Here is a 21,658-nt window from a genome sequence, read left to right as displayed (position 1 = left end):
TGTTCTGGCTGATTTGATGTCTGGTTGCACTTGGATAGTGCAGAATAATGGAAGATAGTCAAGTCAGGTTTGTTTGTATGGTCCTTAATCACAAGGAGTCTCAAAAGACTATTGCAAACTACAGACTATTATGACACAATACCCTGATCTAAAACCTACATGAGGGAAAGGAAAAACTCAAAACTTTGAGAAGGGACCACACATGAGGTTATCCCACTTAAAATCACATGAGTGCAGTTAGTTTCTTTGCAAATACTAAACAAGTCAGTGCATCGTTTAAACACAGCAGCATCCTCTTTACTCTCTTTGGATACTTAAAGCAGCCATCCTCAGGTCTGAGCATACCAAAACTAACAAATATCATTTAACCTTAAGCATGGAATGACTAAAAGGGGGAAAAAAGACCAAAACGAAACAAATGGAAAAGAGATTTAAAAAAAAAACTGACATTTTTATGTTAACACATTAACACTGATAAACATATGAAATTTAGTTGAAATATGTATAAATCTACTAAAAAAAAAGATACCCGTTTAAATAATTTTTATGTCCAACGGATTTCAAGTCAATAACTTCAAGGATCCCTTAACCGCCAGGGTTGTCAGGGCACCACTTCCTGTGGTGTCTTGGCCAAGTACACCCTGATGGCGCCCATCCCTTTACAGGCCGTTTTTTCTGGAAAGGGTTTGCTTCCCCACATAAAAAAGATGGTTACCTGAAGCAGGAGAAAGCCTCCTGATCCGACTCAGATACAGCACTTTAATCATATGGCTGCTGTTTTTTTTCAGATGTAAAACATCATAAAGGTCGTTAGCCAAAATTCAGCTTGCCAAATCTTGAGATTTTAGCTTGTTAACAGTAATATGTATCAATTCTTTTAGTACTTCATGATAAGACTGATTTGTTTTAAAAATCATTGGGACAAAACAATTTGTCGTATTTTGATAACATTTCATACTCGTTACACACATGAAGGTGTCTATTTTATTTGGTCAACATTTTGTAATAAATGATTAATCTAATAAATATTTCAGGTGAAATTGGAACTATAATGGGGTGTGATTGGGGCCGGAGTGGGCCCTCTTTTCAGCCCGGGAGTTTGATACCCAAAGGCAGCTTACTTAGCCATAGATGAGGAATTTAAACGGATGGAACAGCAGCGAGCTCCCTTGGAGCCATTTTTACTGGAAAGAAAGTGCATGTTCAGTTAACAGAAGAAAAAAAATACCATTTTATTCTAAAGCTAAATTGTAAATTTTTTCCGATATAGATAAAAACATTTACCGACAAGCCAAGAACCGCCCAAAATGATAGCATTTTTAAAACTCTTACTTAATAAAGGACAGGATAGCTTTGAATATAATGAAAAATGCGAGATAATATAAAGTAAAACAAAAAGTGAACATCGCAGCGTCGGAAATGCAATATTCCAACGCCTTGAAATGGTTCAGTCCATTTGATTCCTTGCACCGCTCTCCTCTTTTGCTTGGGGCATAGCGGCAGAGTCTGTGGAGGCTCCAGTGTATTACCATGAGAGTAGAGTATGTTATTATGGAAGCCCAAGAGTGCCATAAATCAATTTAAAAAGAGGAACACTCAATTGATAAAAATGCCCGTTTAAAATAAAATGTTGTCAATTATGTTATCATAATTGAATTTTACATGTATCACTTTAAAAGAAATTTAAAAAAAAAATCTTTTTAACCGGCTCTCAACCTAAAATCGCTCCTGCCTATGTACAGTATTAGTCATTTGAAATGTACTTTTTGACCACTAGTTGTCACTGTATTGTGTAGAAACAAGTGCTGAAAATTCATCCATTCATTATCTGCACCGCTTATCCTCAGTAGGGTCGCGGGGGTGCTGGAGCCCATCCCAGCCATCTCCGGGCAGTGGGCAGGGGACACCCTGAATTGGTTGCCATCCAGTCGCAGGGCACACAGGGACAGACAACTCGCTCGCTCATTCACACCTAGGGACAATTTGGACTGGCCAATTAACCTGACATGCATGTTTTTGAAATGTGGGAGGAAACCGGAGTGCCCGGAGGGAACCCACGCAAACACGGGGAGAACATGCAAAAAAAAGGTTGGTAGCAGGTTCAGGAGGAGCAGCGCATATACTTCATTCATACACCAAGACAAAAGTATTTCTTGTGTTACATTTTATACATTTCTTTCTTGCTCTCCCCAAAAAATAATGAATAAGGTATAGGTTCCTTTATTTGTAAATCAGACATGAATCTCACGTCAGCCTCAAAACTTCCCTGTTATTACTTAAAGTACAAGAGTGTGATATATAGAGACCCCCAGTGGTTTAATCTACTTCGTTTAAAAACAGTTGTTTTAATAAAGCTTGCTTTGTCTTTCGGTGTTACTCACCTTCCATAAAGTGAACATATAGAAGTAACCGCCGAGCAGAGCCGGCTGCTTAGGGCCCCGCAACCACTAGAGGGCCCCCAAGAGTGATTAACTTTTTTACTGCCAACATTGTCATCAAATATAGTGCTTAAAAACAGGGACCTCATATTATTTTGCTTTTATTCTGAAATTAAAACAATAGTATACAATTACTACAAAACCACCACTAAAGTAATATTATATTACAAAATACTACTACGGAATTATTTACTCCAAAAAGACAACTACAGTAGTTTTACAAAAGACTAAAGAAATGAAAAAATACTGATATGGAAATAAAATTCTACAAAAAATCTACTAAAAATACTGCTTTGGAAATACATCAATTATACTTCTACTGAAATACTAAAAAAGACCAATACATAATACTATATCATAAAAAAACTACTAGAGAAATATTACTATAAAAATACTACTACAAGAGGTTTACAACACAGATACTGCAAGTCACACCTATAGCGATACTACAAAGATTCTATGGAAATATGACAAAAATACTACAATAATAAAACTACAAATACTACAGAAGTACTTCAGATATACAACAAACGTTCTTATATGGAAATTCTATGAAATACAACAGAGATAGTACAAAAATACCAAAAGAAATAATACTACACAATAATCATAAAACTACAGTAATAATACAAAAACACTATGAAAATATTACAGATATACAACAACAAAAATCTACTTTAAATTAGTTCTTGCTTATACCGTATTTATTCGTATATATTGTTCACGCACTTTTACTGACCCTCCAAGTCTGGGTGCGCATTATACCGAGGTTTTACGGTCCACTAATATCGCCGACCTTATTTGCTCAGCATTGGACACAAACGGCGATCAAACCAGGATTGCAAATTTTTAGGCCACTCGGCTGCTAGATGTCAAAGGAAAAGACGTCATACCTTATCTCATCATCACACTATTTTTACAGCGCCGTGTCAAAGTTGAAATGGAGCAATGGGAAAGAGTTTAGCCAAACCATAATTGTCCAACATGGTACAGTGAGTAAACTTAATGAAATGATGAGATAAAACCGAATGCCTTTTCCTCTGTTATCTAGATTCCTAGTGGTCTATCCTTTACCTAGTGGATACGGGATTATCATCTTTACTAATGTTTTGATCTGGATCCAAGAATATAGACATTAAACCGGTTCGTGGTACAGAAAGATTGAGGGTCCAGCTGCTTGATCATTTCTGATTGAATCGCACAGGCTTTTACTGACATTTTTGTAGCTACTCCACCTAGAGAATAATTTCACTAGTAGATTGAGATGGTGCAAGTGACACTTGCACGGACGCATCGATGGGATTGGTGACTGTGCACGTGCTTGGAGGTCGACGGGTTTCTTCCGTCAGGGGATCTCTGCCAGAAGAAAAATCCCGCCAAATCCTCCTTGATTTCCTTGAGTTGGTCCCTCAAGCCTGACTAAATAGCTAGCTGTTCTTTTCAGGGGGAACACCCTGAACACTTCGGACTGTTCACCGAGCCACACCCCACAAACACAATTGTAAAGTTTGTGTCACGAACTGGTATGCCACCTTTGCAGGCCGCCAACGGAGTCTGGAACTGGACACACCTGAGCCCGATCACCGCACACCTGTCCCTAATCACACCAAGCCTTTATATTGACTGTTGGGACAGTACACAGCTTCTCGGGTTTTTGCCATTTTGATCAATAGATGATGAAATTAAGATTTTCAGACATGTCTACCGCAATGAGTTGGTCTGTGACTTACTGGGAAAACACATTAATAAGGGCAAGTGAATTCCACTCACTTTATGTGACGACGGTATAGGAATCGATGGCGTAGTCAGACACTGACTACTAGTGGAATTTAACTGACAAAATGTAAATGAAATGAAATGATCTGCATTTATATAGCGCTTTTCAAGTCAATGACTTCCCAAAGTGCTTTACAATATGCTCCACATTTCCCAATAGCGGCCTTGCAGCCATGTAAGGCGCTAACCTGCTTATTGGGGGTATCAGGAGTTCAGTGTCTTACCCAAGGACACTTCGACATGTAACACGGACGAGCCGGGATTCGAACTGGGATCCCTTGATTCCAAGACGAGCGCTCTACCTCCTGAGCAATTGTTCGAATTAGTTATCTGACTCCATTAACCAAACACAACCTACATTCACCCCAAAAATTATGCGCGCTTGTTTCTTAAGGGAAAAATGACCAGGAAGCCAACATTTCCACACGGGAGCAGATTTATTTTCCCTAACAGAAGAACTAAGTGAACTCCATCAAAGACAGCCGAAGTGACGTTGGCGTCTGTGTGAACCCTTTTTCCGAAGTCCTTTAGCTTTCTCCCTGTGCTTCACAATCTCATCCACGAGCGCCTTGATGTCTGGCTTCTCAAAACAACGCCGGGCCTTTCTGCGTCAACGTCTGGATGTGCTGATGTGCTAGCAGCAGTACGTCCCGTTCCCGTAAACATCTTCCACCAGCCTGCCCTGACCTTGTTCATTGAACTAAAGCCCACTCAGTGAATATCTTCATTGCATTATGAGTCAATCGTATAAAATCCTTTATAGTCAAAATGTATAAAATCCTTTACTATTGTTCTCGAGGAGATCTGTTGAGTCGTCTTACTGCTTCCCGCCCCAGAACTGACCGAGGGAGTTGTAAAGTGCCAAACGCTGCTTTTCCCGTGAGGTAATACAAGAAGGATTGAACCCTCTTAGACCCTTACACCCCTCAGAGGAGAAAGTTTTGGCCACCACACTGAAACAGATCTCACTTTGGGTCAGGAACGACCGTACATGATCAGATTCGCCAGGGAATATTTCGAGGAGAGAAAGCTGGATGGGATTGGTGGCTGCGGATGCGGTTGGAGGTAGACTGTTTTTCTGCAGTTGGGGGATCTTCAGCAGAACCGCCGTGAGGCTGGAAAATTCCGCCAAATCCTCCTAAATTTCCTCGAGTCGGTCCCCCTAGCTTGACTAAACAGTGTTCTGGTGTTCCGCCCACCTCGTAACATTGGCGTTCAGAGAAACCACTGATATTCCTGCGTCGACAATTTCTTTGCCCATGACAGGAGGTTGTCGTGCATATCGTCTGTGTCTGCTGCTTCCATCTTGGCTAGTTCGTACTGCATACCTGTCAAGCTGTACATTTTTGCTGTACAAAGTACGTTTATTATGCATTTTAAGACGTGTACGACGTACGAGAAAATCTGTACGGAAAAACGCAAATTGGTTCAATTATGGGGACCATCCGGTATACACCGACTATCACGAAGCGGCAAATCAGTCAAGTCAAACGAGTTCGCCGCGGAAGCCTCTATCACGGTATCGTTTTTTTTTTGTTTCAAACGAAGCGAGCGGTTTGATGTAGTGAAAGGAAGTCAGTCTCTTTTTAGAATCGGCTTTTTCGGCTCAACTCATTAAAGAGAGCCGGCTCTCAAACGGCTCACTTGCTTTGATGCATTATATTACAAATTATGATGTTGTATAAAGAAGTTAAGAAAAAAAGGAAATATAAAAGGAGAAAATGAATAAACGTTATCCCTTTAATCAGTATATTACCAACAATAATTTAATGCAGAAAATGAATTCATAATTTGAATAAGAAAATGTATTATTCTATTTAATTGTATTTGCATGTATTTTTTCCTTCAACAGTGAACGTCCAAGCTACTTAATTTTTGAACTTTTTATAATAAACCTCATTCATGTCGAGCAACTCAGGATCTCACAACAAAAGGTTAATTAACAATATACAGTATATGATATATTGAAACACATGTACAATATAACATGTTAAACTACACAAATAAACACGTTTGAAAAAATATGGTGTAAGATTATTTTGTATTTTGTAAGGGAAAATACGACAGTTTGTAAGGGCATGGAGCCCTGGAGCTTGACAGGTATGGTACTGTCATGGCTACTCAGGGTGGTGTAGAAGCACAATGCAGAATTGAACAAAACAAAAACCACGCCAAAGGATGGGCAAAAAAGAAAATTGTGCTGTTTTATTTACTTCGAGTCTCTGCAGTTTGTTATCTTGTTTTCTGTTGTCAAATGTCACAGATCGGACCACATCCCTGGTACAGTGGTATCAAAGTCTTGGGCACATTTGAAGTGCACATATATTATCTATGAATGATAGTAAGATAAAACTTGTGCCATTCTAAAGCTAATTACACCAACATTTGTGGTAAGGCGATTGCTTTTTAAATTTCTTCTCAGGGCCCATTTAGGTGTTCACTCCACCAGAAAAGGTGTTTCGTGTGTTTGAATGTGCAAAAACTAAATCATGGACTTTTGTTCAACGTGCATTTTGCAGAAGCCTCAGAAAGGCGTCACCAGAGGACGCCCATAGTGAGAATATGTGGGAAATATATATGGATGGGTGCTTTTCCCTAGCTAAAAGAAGCCCCTCAAATTCAGAAGATGTGATTGAACAAGCTCGAACTGCTTCACAGAGAAGACCCCATAAAATAATAAGAGAAAGAAGGGAATTTCGGTGTCCTACAACTACTGTTTGACGCGTCTTAAGAAGACAACTGAACATGATGCCTTAGAAGCTAGTTCGTCCAACAGTTAAAAGGCACTGATAAAGCAGTTTTTGATTGGACGCTTTTAGGAATTAAATATATTAAAATGTACCGTTTACCAAATTGTTCGAATTAGTTATCTGACTCCATTAACCAAACATAACCCCTGCAGCGAAAGCGGTTCCAAATCAGGACGAAAGAGCACTCCTCCTGGACTCAACTGACGTGAGGAAGACCCTGAGAAGGGTCAACACACGGAAGGCTCCAGGCCCGGACAACATTCCAGGGCGGGTCCTTAGGGAGTGCGCCGATCAGCTGGCTTGTGTACTAACAGACATTTTCAACACCTCGCTAGACCAAGCCACAGTACCATCATGCTTTAAGATTGCCACCATCATCCCAGTGCCAAAGAAACCCCAGATCTTATCATTCAACGATTACCGGCCCGTTGCACTGACTCCCATCATAATGAAGTGCTTTGAGAGACTGGTTAAAGAGCACATCACCTCCAGTCTCCCCTCCTCACTCGACCCCTTTCAGTTCGCCTACCGGACAAACCGCTCCACCGGGGATGCCATCTCCTCTGCGCTTCACCTGAGCCTGACACACCTAGAGGAGAAGGACACCCATGTGCGGATGCTGTTCCTGGACTTCAGTTCAGCATTCAACACCATCATCCAACAACACCTGGTAGACAAAATGAGACTCCTGGGTTTCAACACCCCCCTGCGGAACTGGCTGCTGGACTTCCTCACTGACAGACTCCAGTCAGTGCAGATTGGTCAGAACATCTCCGATGTCATCACCCTCAGCACTGGCTCCCCCCAAGGCTGTGTCCTGAGCCCCTTGTTGTTCACCCTGATGACACACGACTGCGTCCCTAGGTCCGCCACAAACCACATCGTGAAGTTTGCGGACGACACAACAGTGGTGGGCCTCATCAGGGACGACAACGACCTGGCCTACAGAGAGGAGGTGGAGCAGTTGGTGGGCTGGTGCAGGGACAACAGCCTGGTCCTGAATGTTGACAAAACTAAAGAGATCATTGTCGACTACAGGAAAAACCAGCCCAACCATGCCCCACTTTTCATCAACAACAAGGCTGTGGAGGTTGTCAGCAGCATCAAGTTCCTAGGGGTGCACATCACAAACAAACTCACCTGGTCCGTGAACACTGCATCACTGGTTAAGAGGGCACAGCAGCGCCTGTACTTCCTGGGGAGGATGAGGAGAGCCCACCTGCCCCCACCCTCCCTCATCACATTCTACAGGGGCACCATAGAGAGTATCCTGACCAGCTGTATCTCTGTGTGGTGTGGAGGCTGCAGCGCTTCCGACTGGGGTCGTGTGAGGAGGGTGACGAGGACAGCAGAGAAAATCATCGGAACTTCTCTCCCCTCCATTCAGGACATTGGCCAGAAGCGCTGCCTATCCCAAGCTAAGAACATTATCAGGGACCCCTCTCACCCCCATCATGGACTGTTCACTCTGCTAGCCTCTGGGAAGAGGTACTGCAGTGTGCGGTGCAGGACCACCAGGTTCCACAATAGTCTTGTCCCCCTGGCCATTAGACTGTTAAACGGTCAATCAAACACATAGTAAATCTAAACTGCTGCTAATCTGTACATTTGTTGGTTTTGTTTGACTTTTTGCACTACTGGCAGTTCTTTATAGCTAGCCACTCCTTGCACGTCTGTTTCTCTGCACTATTGTACTTACAGCGTTATTGTTACAGTGTTATTGTTACTGTTTACCTGACTTGTTTACCTGACTGCCCATTTTGCACATCTGGTTAGCTGCTCCTCTTGCACTATTTGCGCTACTGTAAAATACTATACATAGCCATAATTATTTAGTATATTATTAGTACTCAATACTCCAACTCAATACAACATTTTATTTATATCTGTACATTCAAGGAAACTGTGCGGGTCATATGTATCGACATTTCATTCTGTGTACACGTGTACTAGAATGACAATAAAGTAGATCTGAATCTGATCTGATTCACCTAACAATGCATGCTCGTTTCTTTTTGTGAAAAGACGACAAGAGACCGGCATTTCCACACGAGGGCAGATTTAATTTCTTAAATAATTAAGTGAATTCCATCCAATTAGTGTCGCTCGAGGCTTTGTCGAGCCTCTTGTCACGATTGTCCCTCTCGATCGATCTTCTCCCTTTCTCAAGTTCTTCTCTCAGCCCACGTATCTCCCAAGCTGGCGTGCCGGCTCCTCCCATGGGCGGGCCAGGAACGCCCATGTGGGCTCCACGTCGTCGCCTCGATGTCTGGACCCCTACGTCACGAAGGCCCCTCTCGCGCCGGCAAGCGCTGATTACCATATCAGCCCTTGTCCCTGTTCCCATTGTTTCTGTAAACATCATTCTTCACAAAGTTGCAGTGACCTGCCCCACAGCTCAGCCAGTGAATATCTTGTGCATTAAATGTAATTTGTATTTGATCGAACAAAATCTCTTATAGTCAAATATATAAAATCCTTCATCGCTCAGGGCAGAATGATCACAATCTCATGTTCTGATTACCCAGATCTCCAGATATAACACCACACATTTACCTTTAGTGGGGATTTGTGAAAGGATCAGTCTAGTGCCCCATTTTCCAAGAGACCTGGATGAGGTGAAGACACGAATGACAGAAGCTGTTGCAAAAATTGACAATGCAATACTGGGAGGTATTGGCAAGAGTACATACGACTCGGTGATAAATTTGTGTTCTTGCTACTCTAATCTGAAGTATCCCAAATCTGATAAGCCCGATGACGAGTACAGTGGACGCATTGCTGACAAAGCGCCCAATGGAGGGGTGCAGTGAATCAGATCAAGCGCATACTTCTCACTACAATTTACAGTCAAGAAGTAACACTAACACACACCATTTTGCCTGTATGCCGCTAGGGACTCCTTTTTATGAAGCTTATTAAACAATCTAGGTTTAGTGTTGACACTTTAAGATGAAAACCCACATTAAAAACTCTAAACGACCAGAAACAGCAGCCAAGCACACAGCCAAATTCTGTATACCCAAAACTGTCTGCACCACAGGTTAAATACCTTGGTATCCTTGTTTGCAGTATTTTGTGACATATTTACAAAATATCTCTGCTTGCACTTTTTGAAAACATTATGAAAAAATGAAAGTCAAAATGAGCCGGGAGGGAGGCAAGTTTGAAATGGTATATTTGTTACATGGGACACAGGCTCTGGGATTATTTTATACATTGGATCAAATCCTCTTACGTGTCTCAAGTGAAATAAAAAAAAAATTGGCAGTTTTGCAGAAGTTTTTTCTTAGAATATCCCTCTCGCTTTCCCCTTAAAAGAAAAAAAAAAATCAAGACATTTTGCTATTTAGGTCCTTTGGGTCGAAAAGATTCCAGACCCTTGCTGTACATAGTTTCTTATATTCAATTTGGAAACACAAATCTCATTTTCTGACACAAGGACAAGACTGAGTGTCGTGAGAGTGACACGATCCGATAGATGGTGCAATTTCTCCTTTTTATTACATTTGACTATCACAAGAGCAATTTTGTGACAACTTATAAAACGAAACACTCCTAAAATCTGAAATCAAATACTGGAAAAGGGAGAAGAAAGAAAAATCACACTAAATGTATTTTTTATTAAGTTTCTAATAAGAACACTACAATTTTTCATTCTTCCTTTTGTTTTTAACTTTCTAGAACAATTCTAAAGTTGAGGTATAAAAGGAGTTCAGACTGACACGTGGGTCTGAAAACAGCGGTGGGTTGAGGGATTTTTTTTCAAGGGTTATATATATACAACAAAGACGGAAAGATAGAGGTAGAGATGGGGGTAAATACAAGGGAAAGAGATGTAATACAAATATACTAAGATAAAAAAACAAAGAAGAATCGAAACGGCATTTTGGGTGGTTCTATACTTATACCATGGAGGCCCTTTTTCGCATCGCTTTCAGGGAAGCTTCATGGGAACCTTCAACTTCCACATCCAAAGCAGTGCCCCCCCACGTTTCTACCCGGTTACGTAGCAAAAAAAGAAGCCTAAATAATAACAATAATCATAAAAAATAGAGTTGATAAAAGGTTATATAGGATAATGTGCGTGCACGTGTGTGTGAGAGATCACCGAGCGGACAATTGTGCCAAGTAAAAAAAAAAAAAAAAAAAAACGAGCATCTGAACAGAGCATCAAGAAAATAAACAGTGAAACGTTCCACAAACTGTACAGTGACATCCATTACACAGGTAGAAAAGAGAAAGAGGGGGCGGGGCAGAAGGGAGGTTTTTGATGACGTTTTGGTAATTGCAGAAGTAACAAATGACATGTTGGGACGTCACATCAGACATTTAGGAAGTAGTTTCCCCCCTTGAACTCATTCACTGTTGTGCCATTTACAGTAATCCCTCGGTTACCGCTGGTTCAGTTTTGAATTGAATAGTCTTTGTCATTGATATCAACATATCGTACGTTGTGTTCGGACAGAGAGCACACAGCAAACGAAAACACGAGGCGCAGGTTGTATGTGTGTGTTGTGTGGGCATGACCGTGTGCGTAACTGTGATAGGCTGCTGTATGCTGTCACTCAAACGACTGGGCAGGTGCCCAAGTTAAGGTATCCACCCAACAACTAGTTTTTGGCGTCTCGTTACATTGGAAATAATTTCATTAGGTAAATCGGACTTTGAGGAAATTTAGAAGAGACTAAGGAGACGGTGATCACCAACAGGTGCTCGTTGGATTATTATCGGGTTCGGGAAGCGACTAAGGCTGCGTCGGGAGAGAAGGCAATCGCAGCGCCGCAGGTACAGCCTACTGCAGCTATGCTAGGTAACAACTTCCACAAGCTACCCCTGCCGAGGCTGTATCTCACAAATGCCAAATCTATTACCCAAGAAACTGATGACCTGGAGCTACAACTCATGGGAAACTGCTACATTCGGAATGTTTGTATTTTAAATATCGAGGAGACTGAGCTCAACTCGAGGTTACCAGATGCTAGCGTGCAGCTAGCCAGCCGCTCTCCAAATCGCTTCCTTATACTGGAAAGGCACCGGGCACCGGTGCTGTGGAATGCTCCTTCCCCTGAGATCCTCAGTGGAAATGTTTAAATCTAAGCTTAAAACTCACTTCTACTCCATAGCATATGAATAACCTACTCTTCTCGTCGGCTGAAAAATAGTCTGTGTAATAATCTGTGAAGCCCTTTGAGACTCTTCGTGATTTAGGGCTATACAAATAAAAACGATTTGACTTGAAAGATATCCTCTCCAATGTCTTTGATCTTTTGTATAATAAAAATCTAAGACCATTTATTTAACTGCATTTCTATTTTTTATTTGTGGTGTTATCGGGTTACAATCATATATTGTTGGTCGGTAAGGATGCCATTTCTAGGTAAGTTTGACCCTTGGGGGATTTTTAAAGGTGCGTCACTATTTCGCTGATTTTCATGTTCGAGGGAGTTAGGTCTAGACCCCATTAACAGTGAAAACCGAGGGATTACTGTATATTCAACTGGGAATGACCACGACTGAATGGTAAGCCGTTTAAAAGAAATACCTATAGGCGGCGTTGCTGCATCGCTTTGGAATTCAAAATAGCACAGCTTTTAAGTGGACAATAAAAATTTGGTTTGGCTCCCCAATTATGAAGAAACGCCTACGTGTTGAACAAGTTTAGGTACCTCACATGAAACCATGTGCAGAAGTGTGGATAGGTGGCAGTAGGAAGTATAAAAAACAGGCATGAAAATGGGTCAGGGAATGAAAAGGTGAAGGTCGTGGAGGAATCAGTCGTATAACACGCACACCTGACGGTTTAAAGTTTCATTTATCTCAGCTCAAATTAAGCAGTGTAAATGACGAACGTGGTTGAATACGTGCGGCCATGATTAAAAACTATGAACTCAATACCAACATACAATTTACAATGCACTGTATTTCATCTTTCAAAGTCAGATTGATCCCCAGATAGATAGTTGTTTATTTTTAATCTATTTTCTATATTCTCTTACATTTGTCTCTGGTACCGTGAACAAAAAGTGTGAAAATGATAAATTATGTTATCTATATCACTCGTGGTCTAGTGGTTACATCTCAGCGCTACCCCGAGTGTGACCCAGGTCAAGTCCCGTTGCATCCAATGGTTTGCAATCGGAGATATTTTTTGACTGAGCAACCACTGCTCATGCGCCCAAACTTTTGAGTGTTTATTTTAGGAAAAAAAAGAAAAAAAAGGGTGTTTCACAGGAAAAATTACAGTACTTCCGCCCATGCGAACTACACCGATTTTAATTCAAACACACCTACACATTTATTTTGCATAATCTCACAATATGCGTCTTTTCTCCTCAATTGACGCAAGTCATCCATTTTTTACTTGCAAACAGCAAATTTCGCTGAAAGGTAAAAGATTTTCATGGCTGAAAACAAGTTGAAAAGCAGTTTGTGGGGTTTTGCTTCGAAAATGGCCGTCAGTGAATGAGTTAAGATCAGTTCTCTTTAAATGAGAACACATCTCCGCATGACCGTAGACATTTCTTCATAACCAAGAGTGGTTTCGTTCGTTCTCTTAATTTGGTAACAAAGTCGATGGAGAGTGAGACAGAGGAGCCGTCGTACGATAGGCCAGGGGGAAGGGGGTAAAAAAGGCGAATCTATAAAATAAAAAGTCAATGTGCATGCCCCCCTCTCTCTAAAAAATGACAAAGTCAGGACACAAGAATTGCTTGGATTCCTCATGATCACAACGACCGACCGCGAGGGATTTTTGGTTTTGGTACGAGAGAAGGTTGTCGCGTGTTGCCAAGACAACAGCTATCCGAGCGACGCGTAACGTTTTATTATTTGGTCTGACCGTGATAACAACATCCTTTTGTTTGTTCTTCCGTTTTTCTGAATGAATTTTTAAAGAGAGGAGGGGCGGAGCTAAATGTCAAGGAGAATAGTTGGCTAGAATGAGCCTTTTAACATGCATGGAAGACAATTTTTGCTAGGTTGTGGATGGTCACTTTGGCCATCGTGATTTCCGTCCTCCCCCGCACTCTCAGATGCTTTATTGGCAGGGTGTTTGGATTTTTGGTGGCGGCTGGTGCGAGAAAAATCAAAAACATGGCAGACAATCGGAGACACGAGTAGACAGAAAAAAAAAAAGAATCAAACCTAGTAAGCCGGAAAGGGCGCTTGCTATGTTCTTATCCGCTTTCCTTTTTCCTGGTCTGCTCACTGGTTGGCTGCGTTCATAACAAGAACAACAAGAACTAACAGCGCGACATAGTGATGCAGATGACGCATTTTGGTAGGAGCCTGCAAAAGTGACCGATCAGAAAGATGAAGCCACAAGTGAAGAGTGCGAGGATGAAGAAGGTGTGCACGTGTGTGTGGATCTTAGGACGGGGAAAGAGGAAGTCCAAAGTTCTAGCGCAGCATGTTGCGCCTGTAAAGTCCAAGATGGCGGCGCCCGGAAGGAAGGAGCGCCTCCCCGCGTTGGGATCAGTTGGATGTGTCTGAGTGGACGCTGCCGGGGGCTCCGGGTGGGGAAGTGACGGAGGGGGGGTTTGTAGAATCCTGCCAACTGTTAGCCTGCGACAACAAAACAAACAACCTTTTAAAAACACAAACGAAGAAATGTAAATTCCTTTTTTGAACATATAAATAAAAATAATTTTATATATACCGACGCTCCCCCCCTTACGTCCATTCGACTTACGGATTCTGGCAGATACGATCATTTTTGCATTGCTGCAAGTTAGATTTTGTTTTGTGTGCACCTTTTTCCGTGTACAAGACATTAGTGTGGTGCTTCTTCCCGCGCGTGGCGCTGAGAGAGGTCACCCAGCATCCACACCAAAGAAGAAATCTGGCTTCTATTTCCTGGTTCGTGTGTAATCATAACAACGTGTACTATATCGCTAGCGCGCTAAGAACTATGACGTTTTTATTGTTTAAAATCTCGAGCATCCATTCAACATGGTTGGGTTGAAGTGTAAGGAAGAGGCGAGACGTTTCTTTTAAAACAAAAGTGGAATAAGAAAGCTTGATGTGTTTGAGAAAATAGTCAGAACGCTTTTTTTAACGTCCACTCTACCATGGAGGAGGGCCTTTTGAAACCTCACTTTATTTATCTTTATAGAGCATATTATTTTGTGAAATGTTTATATTTTAGTACTAAACAATACAGGTTTCTTATACAAGCCTTAAACATAATTATATAAACCTAAAACATACAAATATAGTACTGAAGCCACTTACAGACAATTTCAACTTACCAACGATCGTGCGGAACCTAACTCGTTTGTAGGTTGGGCAGCGTCCGTACATAATATACTGGCCTAGAAAGGGGTGGCCGCCACCAGGCAGTACTTGCCTAACACACACCACAGTAAATGGTACCCCTACAACCTTAGTGGTTAAGGGAACCAACCACTCATATATACATATACATACATAAATATATATATATATCTATATGTATAAACTATCATGTCTCTTTGAGTAGCGGCACGGCGGATGAGTGGTTAGCGCTTCTACGGCACTGTTCTGAGGTAATGGGTTTAAATCAAGCAACCAGCCTTCCAGTCTGCATTTTGTGCCTGTGAAGGTTTCTTCCGGGGACTCCGGTTTCCTCCCACATTCCAAGAACATGCATTGTCCCTAGGTGTGAATGAGCGAGCGAATTGTCTGTATCCCCTGCCCTCTGAGTGAAAATGGCTGGGATAGGCTCCAGCACACCTGAGACCCTACTGAGGATAAGCGGTGCAGATAATGGATGGATGGGCTCTCAGTCAGAAAGGTTCCAGACACCTTGCCTACAGGTTGCGCCTCATCTGCCTCTCCTGACTGAACATCTCCAGATTTATCAAAAAGGGAAGAATAATCTGCATGGCACATGCTCAAGGTCTGGAGAAAACAGCATGTTTGTCACTACATCCACCAAAAAAAAAACTGGATTTTAGTCAGTACAGTACACAAATTATTGTCACACTCCTGCATATGTTTAATAACAATTCAATGAATATCAATAGCTGAACTACTTGATTAAGATTGATTGCTGCGGAAATTCAGTTTGCAAGCGAGTGTTTTCAACGCAGCACAATTACTATTTTGTACTGGATATTTCCCCGCTGATGTTTTTTTAATGTAAGAAATGGACGTGAATGAGCTCAGTTGTATAACTGAATAAATCGGTGGCTTAATATCCAGCGCGGCTTGTACAAAAACGACATTTGGTTTCATCTTTAAATGCGCGCCTTTATTTAGGTGCGCTATGTTGTCTGGAGTGTACATCAATTAAGATCTCAGAACGGTGATACGTTCAAATGCGTGACTCACATCCAGGCGATGAGGGGTGTAGAGGTCGCTACCTGACAGCTCCTCATAGCCGCCCGTCAGGTGTGTAGCACGGTGCAGGGTATCCACCTGTTGACACACACAAGCAGGGATCAGTCACAAGCCCCCCCTCTAAACGCCGCAATCGGAGAGCAACACGGCCGAGTGAGTGTCCGCAATCTTGTTTTTACCATTGCTTGGTGTCTTGTTGATCACAGAATATTCGGATTGATTTTCTCCACAACAGGACAAGCGCCTTTGTGATCTTTTGTTAATTTTGGGGTGAAAAAGAAGAAAAAGCTAATCGGAATGCTCACTTGGACGAGTGGTCGAAAAGGTATTCCACAATCTGTACATAATCTGATCTTCACCAAAATTCCAAACACCAAAAGGACAAAAAAGCTAGATGAATATACTTTTTATTTGCGTTAAGAAGCGACTGTACATAATCCTTTTGTAAGGCGTTAAGTCTTCTGAGAAATTTCTTTTCTTGGAAGTAAACCAATATTATTGATCATTTGATTCTGCTTGCTTGTGTTTTTATTATTGGACACCTGCAAAGGAGCTTGCATAAGATCTAGGGTTGGTCATTATTGCCAATTATGCATTGTCACTATCCCCCAATAATGTTGCTGTTCTTTAGGGAAAGATGTGCTTTCGGTTTTCTAGGAAATTTAATAAAAAGAGGCTCATGTAAGGACCTTTAGAATTCTCTTATCTGAGGTTGTTTTAACATTTCTTTTCTGTTCTCCTTGTAAATGCAAAATTCAATTACGTCTTATCCCCCTATTTTGAGTGTGTACAAAAAACTACAAAGATATGAGTCCAGTATCTTGCACCTTATAATCTGATGCACCGAGTATTGACAGAAAATATGCTACTACGTAATTCCTTCATGGACTTTGATGAAGATCCGATCAAATTTGATGATCACATACTTAACCCCCCCAGCACACGCTTTAAGAGACATAACAAGCGGAGGAATGTTTGAAGGAGCATGGCTGGAACAAAAAGGTGGGAAGTGTGCGGTGGTCTTCTGTAGATTGGGGGATGCTGTTGCTGGGGAAGGGGAAACGCTCACACAACTAAAGGAATGGATATTGCAATTCTTTGAATATGTCCCTGGCGTTCCTTGCATGGCAATTAATTGGGGATGAGTACAGGAAGGGATTGAGGGTAGAGGTCATGGGAAAAAGGGAGCTAAGCTAAAGAAACTATCCCAGGAGCTTGGAAGGCATGGTCAGCAGGCACTGCCATCCTCGGGGCGTACCTGCGGTTGGAGAGAGGGTGCGACGCCGATGCCCTCCCCGTTGAGCAATCGTAATCCAATGTAGCTGTCGCCTGCGTGAGACAAACCCAATCACCCCACAGGGAGAAGACGCCATGCTTATTGTTTTGGGGTCACCGCTAGGCAGTATTACACGAGCAGAACGCGAAGCTGGAATATCATCTAGCTACTCTTTTTGAAGGGGCTGCATAGGCTTGGGAAGAACATTTGAAAATGTGAAAAACTTGTTATAAAATGACTAAAATTAAGTGTCAGATTATTTTTTTTGCTTGAAAAATACGAGAAGTGGTTAGAGGGGATCTGAGGCCATCAGTAGTGATAAATGGTTACCTGAGTTGGGCGTCGCCGGTGAATTTGCCTGACTAGCTTGCGCCGATACGTTAGCGGCGTCCACTGCCGTCTTGACTGCGTAAAGGTTGGCCTCCTCCTGGAATTTGCCGATGTTCTTCTTGTAACGTATTCTCTTGTTGCCAAACCAATTTGAGACCTGTGGAAAGGTGTAGCGAGGAACGTTAAGATAGCGACCCACACAATTTGGCCCAAATCACACAATAAATCAAGCTAGATAGCTGTGCCCTCCTAATACAATAATTGGTTTGGCTAACACAGTACCATATTTTCTGCAACAAATAGTCTTTTGTCATATATTTTGCATACATAAGGAACTTCAGACTACAAGGCATCTAATCTTGAGACTACAGTAAGAGCGACTGCATGTATAACCGTCGGTCTCTTTGTAATTGTACAATGATTGATGAAAAACGTAAAACATTGTTCACAGAGATGGGTCATGTCGGCGAGTGAGCCGATAGTTTATCACTCAACTACCAGTGGTACAGATGACATAAGAAAAGCAATAACAACTTATCTCTTTATAACACCATTTTAACTCACAGTGACAAAAATATTGATTTCCAAAGTGCATTTTGTTCAGCATTCTAATAGGTTAAACCAAGCATGTCAAACTCAGTTTGGGTTGGGGAACAGATCCAGACGTTATGTTCTCAGGTGCGCCGGATCAGTAAAAAAGTCAACGCCAAATACTTTTATTCATCAGTACTATGCTTCATCATTCAGCCTACATTTGTAGCCTACCCTACAAATTTAAATCACAGATAAGAGATTTTTATGCAAGCACAACACAATTATTCACAAATAATGGTAAAACATAATTTTCAAGTTTGACATTGAATGTGTCAACAATTTGTCTCCAACAGTTGAGTAAACACAGTTTTACAACTGAACCAACTCACCACAAGTATAAAACAATATCAAACTCAAAGGGGAGCTATTGATCAAAATATGTTTGCTTAATTGTCATATGTCTTTGCAATAAAAAGAAATACAAAATAAGTGTTTTAGCAGTAAACAGGTATTAACATCAGATCAAACTACTAGGCTGGGCCTACCGAAGCTGAGAATATACAGTGGAACCTCGGTTTTCGAAAGCCTCTCAGTTCGAACAAATCGGAGTTCGACCAAAAATTTAGAGAAATTCTTGCTTCGCTGTTCGGTCCAAAAATCTGAGTTTCGAACGCCGGTAATGCGTGAGTGCGTACGCTAGGGTGCGATGCTGAGCGGCGTACGGGTGTAGATCGCCCCCACGCGCCGTGACCAACCGTTATCACGTGCGCACTAGCCTCTTTTTGCTTTCGCTTTTTATATCGGTGAACGGAGTGTTAGGTGTGAACCTAACTATGCCTCCGAAGAAGGTCGGTGCAAGCAGGACAGGTGAAAAATGAAAAGTTGTTCGTACAACTACTGCCTTTAAGAAAGACATAATAGCCAAATATGAAAGAGGTGTGCGAGTGTCTGATCTTGCCTGCGCCTTCTGCTGACCACCACAAAGGTAAGAAATCCTATAATTCTTTTCTTTATCCCTTTTTTTTATTTTTACATGTTCATGTTAGCGTAATCTTTTGTACGGAAGATTACGATAACGTACAATTAGCCTGGGTTAGCTTTATGATTATGTTGAACATTCAGGTAAACATTCAGGGTGTTGGAACTGAGCCCCAAATTCAGGGTGTTGGAACGGAGCCCCCTTTCCAAATGAAGAGCTAGCCACTTGTAGAGACCCAGGTGCTAAATGACTTGTAAACAACCTGATTATTTTATTTTTACAAGTTCATGTTAGCGTAATCTTTCGTACAGAAGATTACGCTAACTCGAACGTACGATTAGCCTGGGTTAGCTTCATGTTTACGTTAAACATTCATGGTAAACATTCAGGGTGTTGGAACGGATTAAAACGATTTACATTATTATTAATGGGAAAATTGATTTCGGTGATTGAACAAATTGGTTCCCGAACAGGTTTCTGGAACGGATTATGGTCGAGAACCGAGGTTCCACTGTACTACAAAATATTGTCAGCTTTTTCAAACTTTTACTGCGCCCTTCTGGCGAAGTGTAATCGGTTTGCATTTGTTAAAGAATTCAGAACTTTTGAAAGAAATGAGCTAGAGACTTCTTTTTTTTACATACTCAGAAATTTATGCTGGCTGCTGACCATGCCTCCAAGTAAAATAAAACAGTGAAATAAATTACGATATAAAGTCAATTAAAAATTAAGTAAAAAAATACATTCCAATGGGACAAGATTTGTATTTTAATTTGCAGTGTGGTAAAAACAGAAGCAGTCATTGTGCGTTGGCGTTTATTTTTTTTTACAATAAATCTGAATATTTCAAGCACCGCTTGAGACGACCTTCAAGTACCTAACAAAGGCTAAAGTAGCCACTCGCATTTGAGAAGCACTGCAAGAATTCCAGTTTGCCTTCTACGCGGATTGCCATCGGCCCCAAAATATTTCCCTTTAGAGGTCGCAGCTTAACCTACCTGAGAAACCGTGATCCCACACTTTTTGGCCAGCTCCTCCTTTGCCTCCTCACTGGGGTAAGGGTTAGACAAGTGGGAGTAGAAATACTCGTTGAGCACCTCTGTCGCTTGCTTGTTGAAGTTGCGCCTCTTGCGCCTGTTTTTCAGAAAAGAAACAATCGGCAACACGCTCGGAATGTGAGCTGGCATGCAAAGGCTTAAAAAAACTCGCTCAAAGAGTGTTTTAGCAGTAATCAGAGACGTGTCACGCGTCAAATACGAACCTGGCGTCTAGGAAGCGCGAGCGCAGGATCATGACGGCCTCGCATGTGCTCTGCTTAAGCTGCATCTGGATAGAGCTGAACTTGCGGTGGATGATGGCCACCATGCGCTCGATCTCCTTGGGCGAGATGGGCCGTGTTCGAGACTGCTCTCTCAGCAGGTTCATTACATGGTTGGTGAACTCGCTGCATGCCTGCGGAGAGAGAGGGAGAAAGAGAAGACCAGTCTTGAAAGCTGCTGCTTAGATAGAGAAAGACAAAGTGGGGAAGCTGTCAGGTGCTGCGAAAGACTCGAAGAGAGCGTCTCAGCCCTCTCAACTCTTACTGACTGGATAATCGGCTTGTCATGAGGATGTATGGCAGGGAACTTTCACACACTACATGTAACTGTGAAATGTTTGGAGATTTTTGGACCTTAATCCAACTTTTTTAGTAAAACACCAGACAGGAAGTGAACAATAATGCAGTGTTACCCTTTTCAAGAACTGAACAATTAAGTCAAAATTACTTTTATTTGATTAATAAAGAAGCCAAATTTGATGCGGGTTTAATAGTTACAAATTTGGTATGTTGAGTAAAAACAAATAGTTTCAAACCATATCACGAAACAGAATGGAGGAAAAATACTCTGCATGTTCCCTGCATAAAAACATCGCACCAGCCAAAAAATGCATAATTAAGTATGAAAAAACATTCAAGTCGCATTTTGGGGGGGAAATTTATTTGATAAAACCCAACACCCAAAACATTTGTCAGCACAACAGGGCAAGGTTGAAATGATCAACACAGGACTAGAGCGCCCTCTTGCAGTTTAGTGTGAATACGTGAAATGATACGCCCATGTGAAATGTGAAATTATAATGCATCAATAATTTCTCAGATAAGTCTCACCAGAATGTAAGTCGCAACTATGAAAAAAACGGAAACTTATGGTTTGGAAAATATGGTAAATCATACTATGAATCATTTTTACCTTCCTGTCAAGGTTGACAT

General features: G+C 41.6%; 1 protein-coding gene across 3 annotated transcripts in view; it reads right to left on the bottom strand.

Moving 5' to 3' along the window:
* Nucleotides 1-10,444: 10,444 nt before the first annotated feature.
* The window catches only part of pbx4 (pre-B-cell leukemia transcription factor 4), a 41,660-nt gene continuing 30,446 nt past the window's right edge, over nucleotides 10,445-21,658 (bottom strand). For all 3 annotated transcript variants that reach the window (XM_088328703.1, XM_088328712.1, XM_088328720.1), the window contains 6 exons: nucleotides 20,669-20,859; nucleotides 20,406-20,541; nucleotides 17,895-18,051; nucleotides 17,547-17,617; nucleotides 16,280-16,366; nucleotides 10,445-14,530 (listed from right to left, as the gene is read on the bottom strand). In XM_088328703.1, the coding sequence (XP_088184829.1) occupies nucleotides 14,441-14,530; nucleotides 16,280-16,366; nucleotides 17,547-17,617; nucleotides 17,895-18,051; nucleotides 20,406-20,541; nucleotides 20,669-20,859 (732 nt within the window). In that variant the 3' untranslated portion in view covers nucleotides 10,445-14,440. The remainder of the gene's footprint in view (nucleotides 14,531-16,279; nucleotides 16,367-17,546; nucleotides 17,618-17,894; nucleotides 18,052-20,405; nucleotides 20,542-20,668; nucleotides 20,860-21,658) is intronic.

This window comes from Urocampus carinirostris, chromosome 1 (genome assembly GCF_059441175.1).
Source record: "Urocampus carinirostris isolate Australia breed hairy pipefish chromosome 1, RoL_Ucar_1.0, whole genome shotgun sequence".
NCBI classification, from domain to species: domain Eukaryota; kingdom Metazoa; phylum Chordata; class Actinopteri; order Syngnathiformes; family Syngnathidae; genus Urocampus; species Urocampus carinirostris.
The sequence above is the reverse complement of the archived record's forward strand: the minus strand, read 5'-3'. Positions and strand labels throughout refer to the sequence as shown.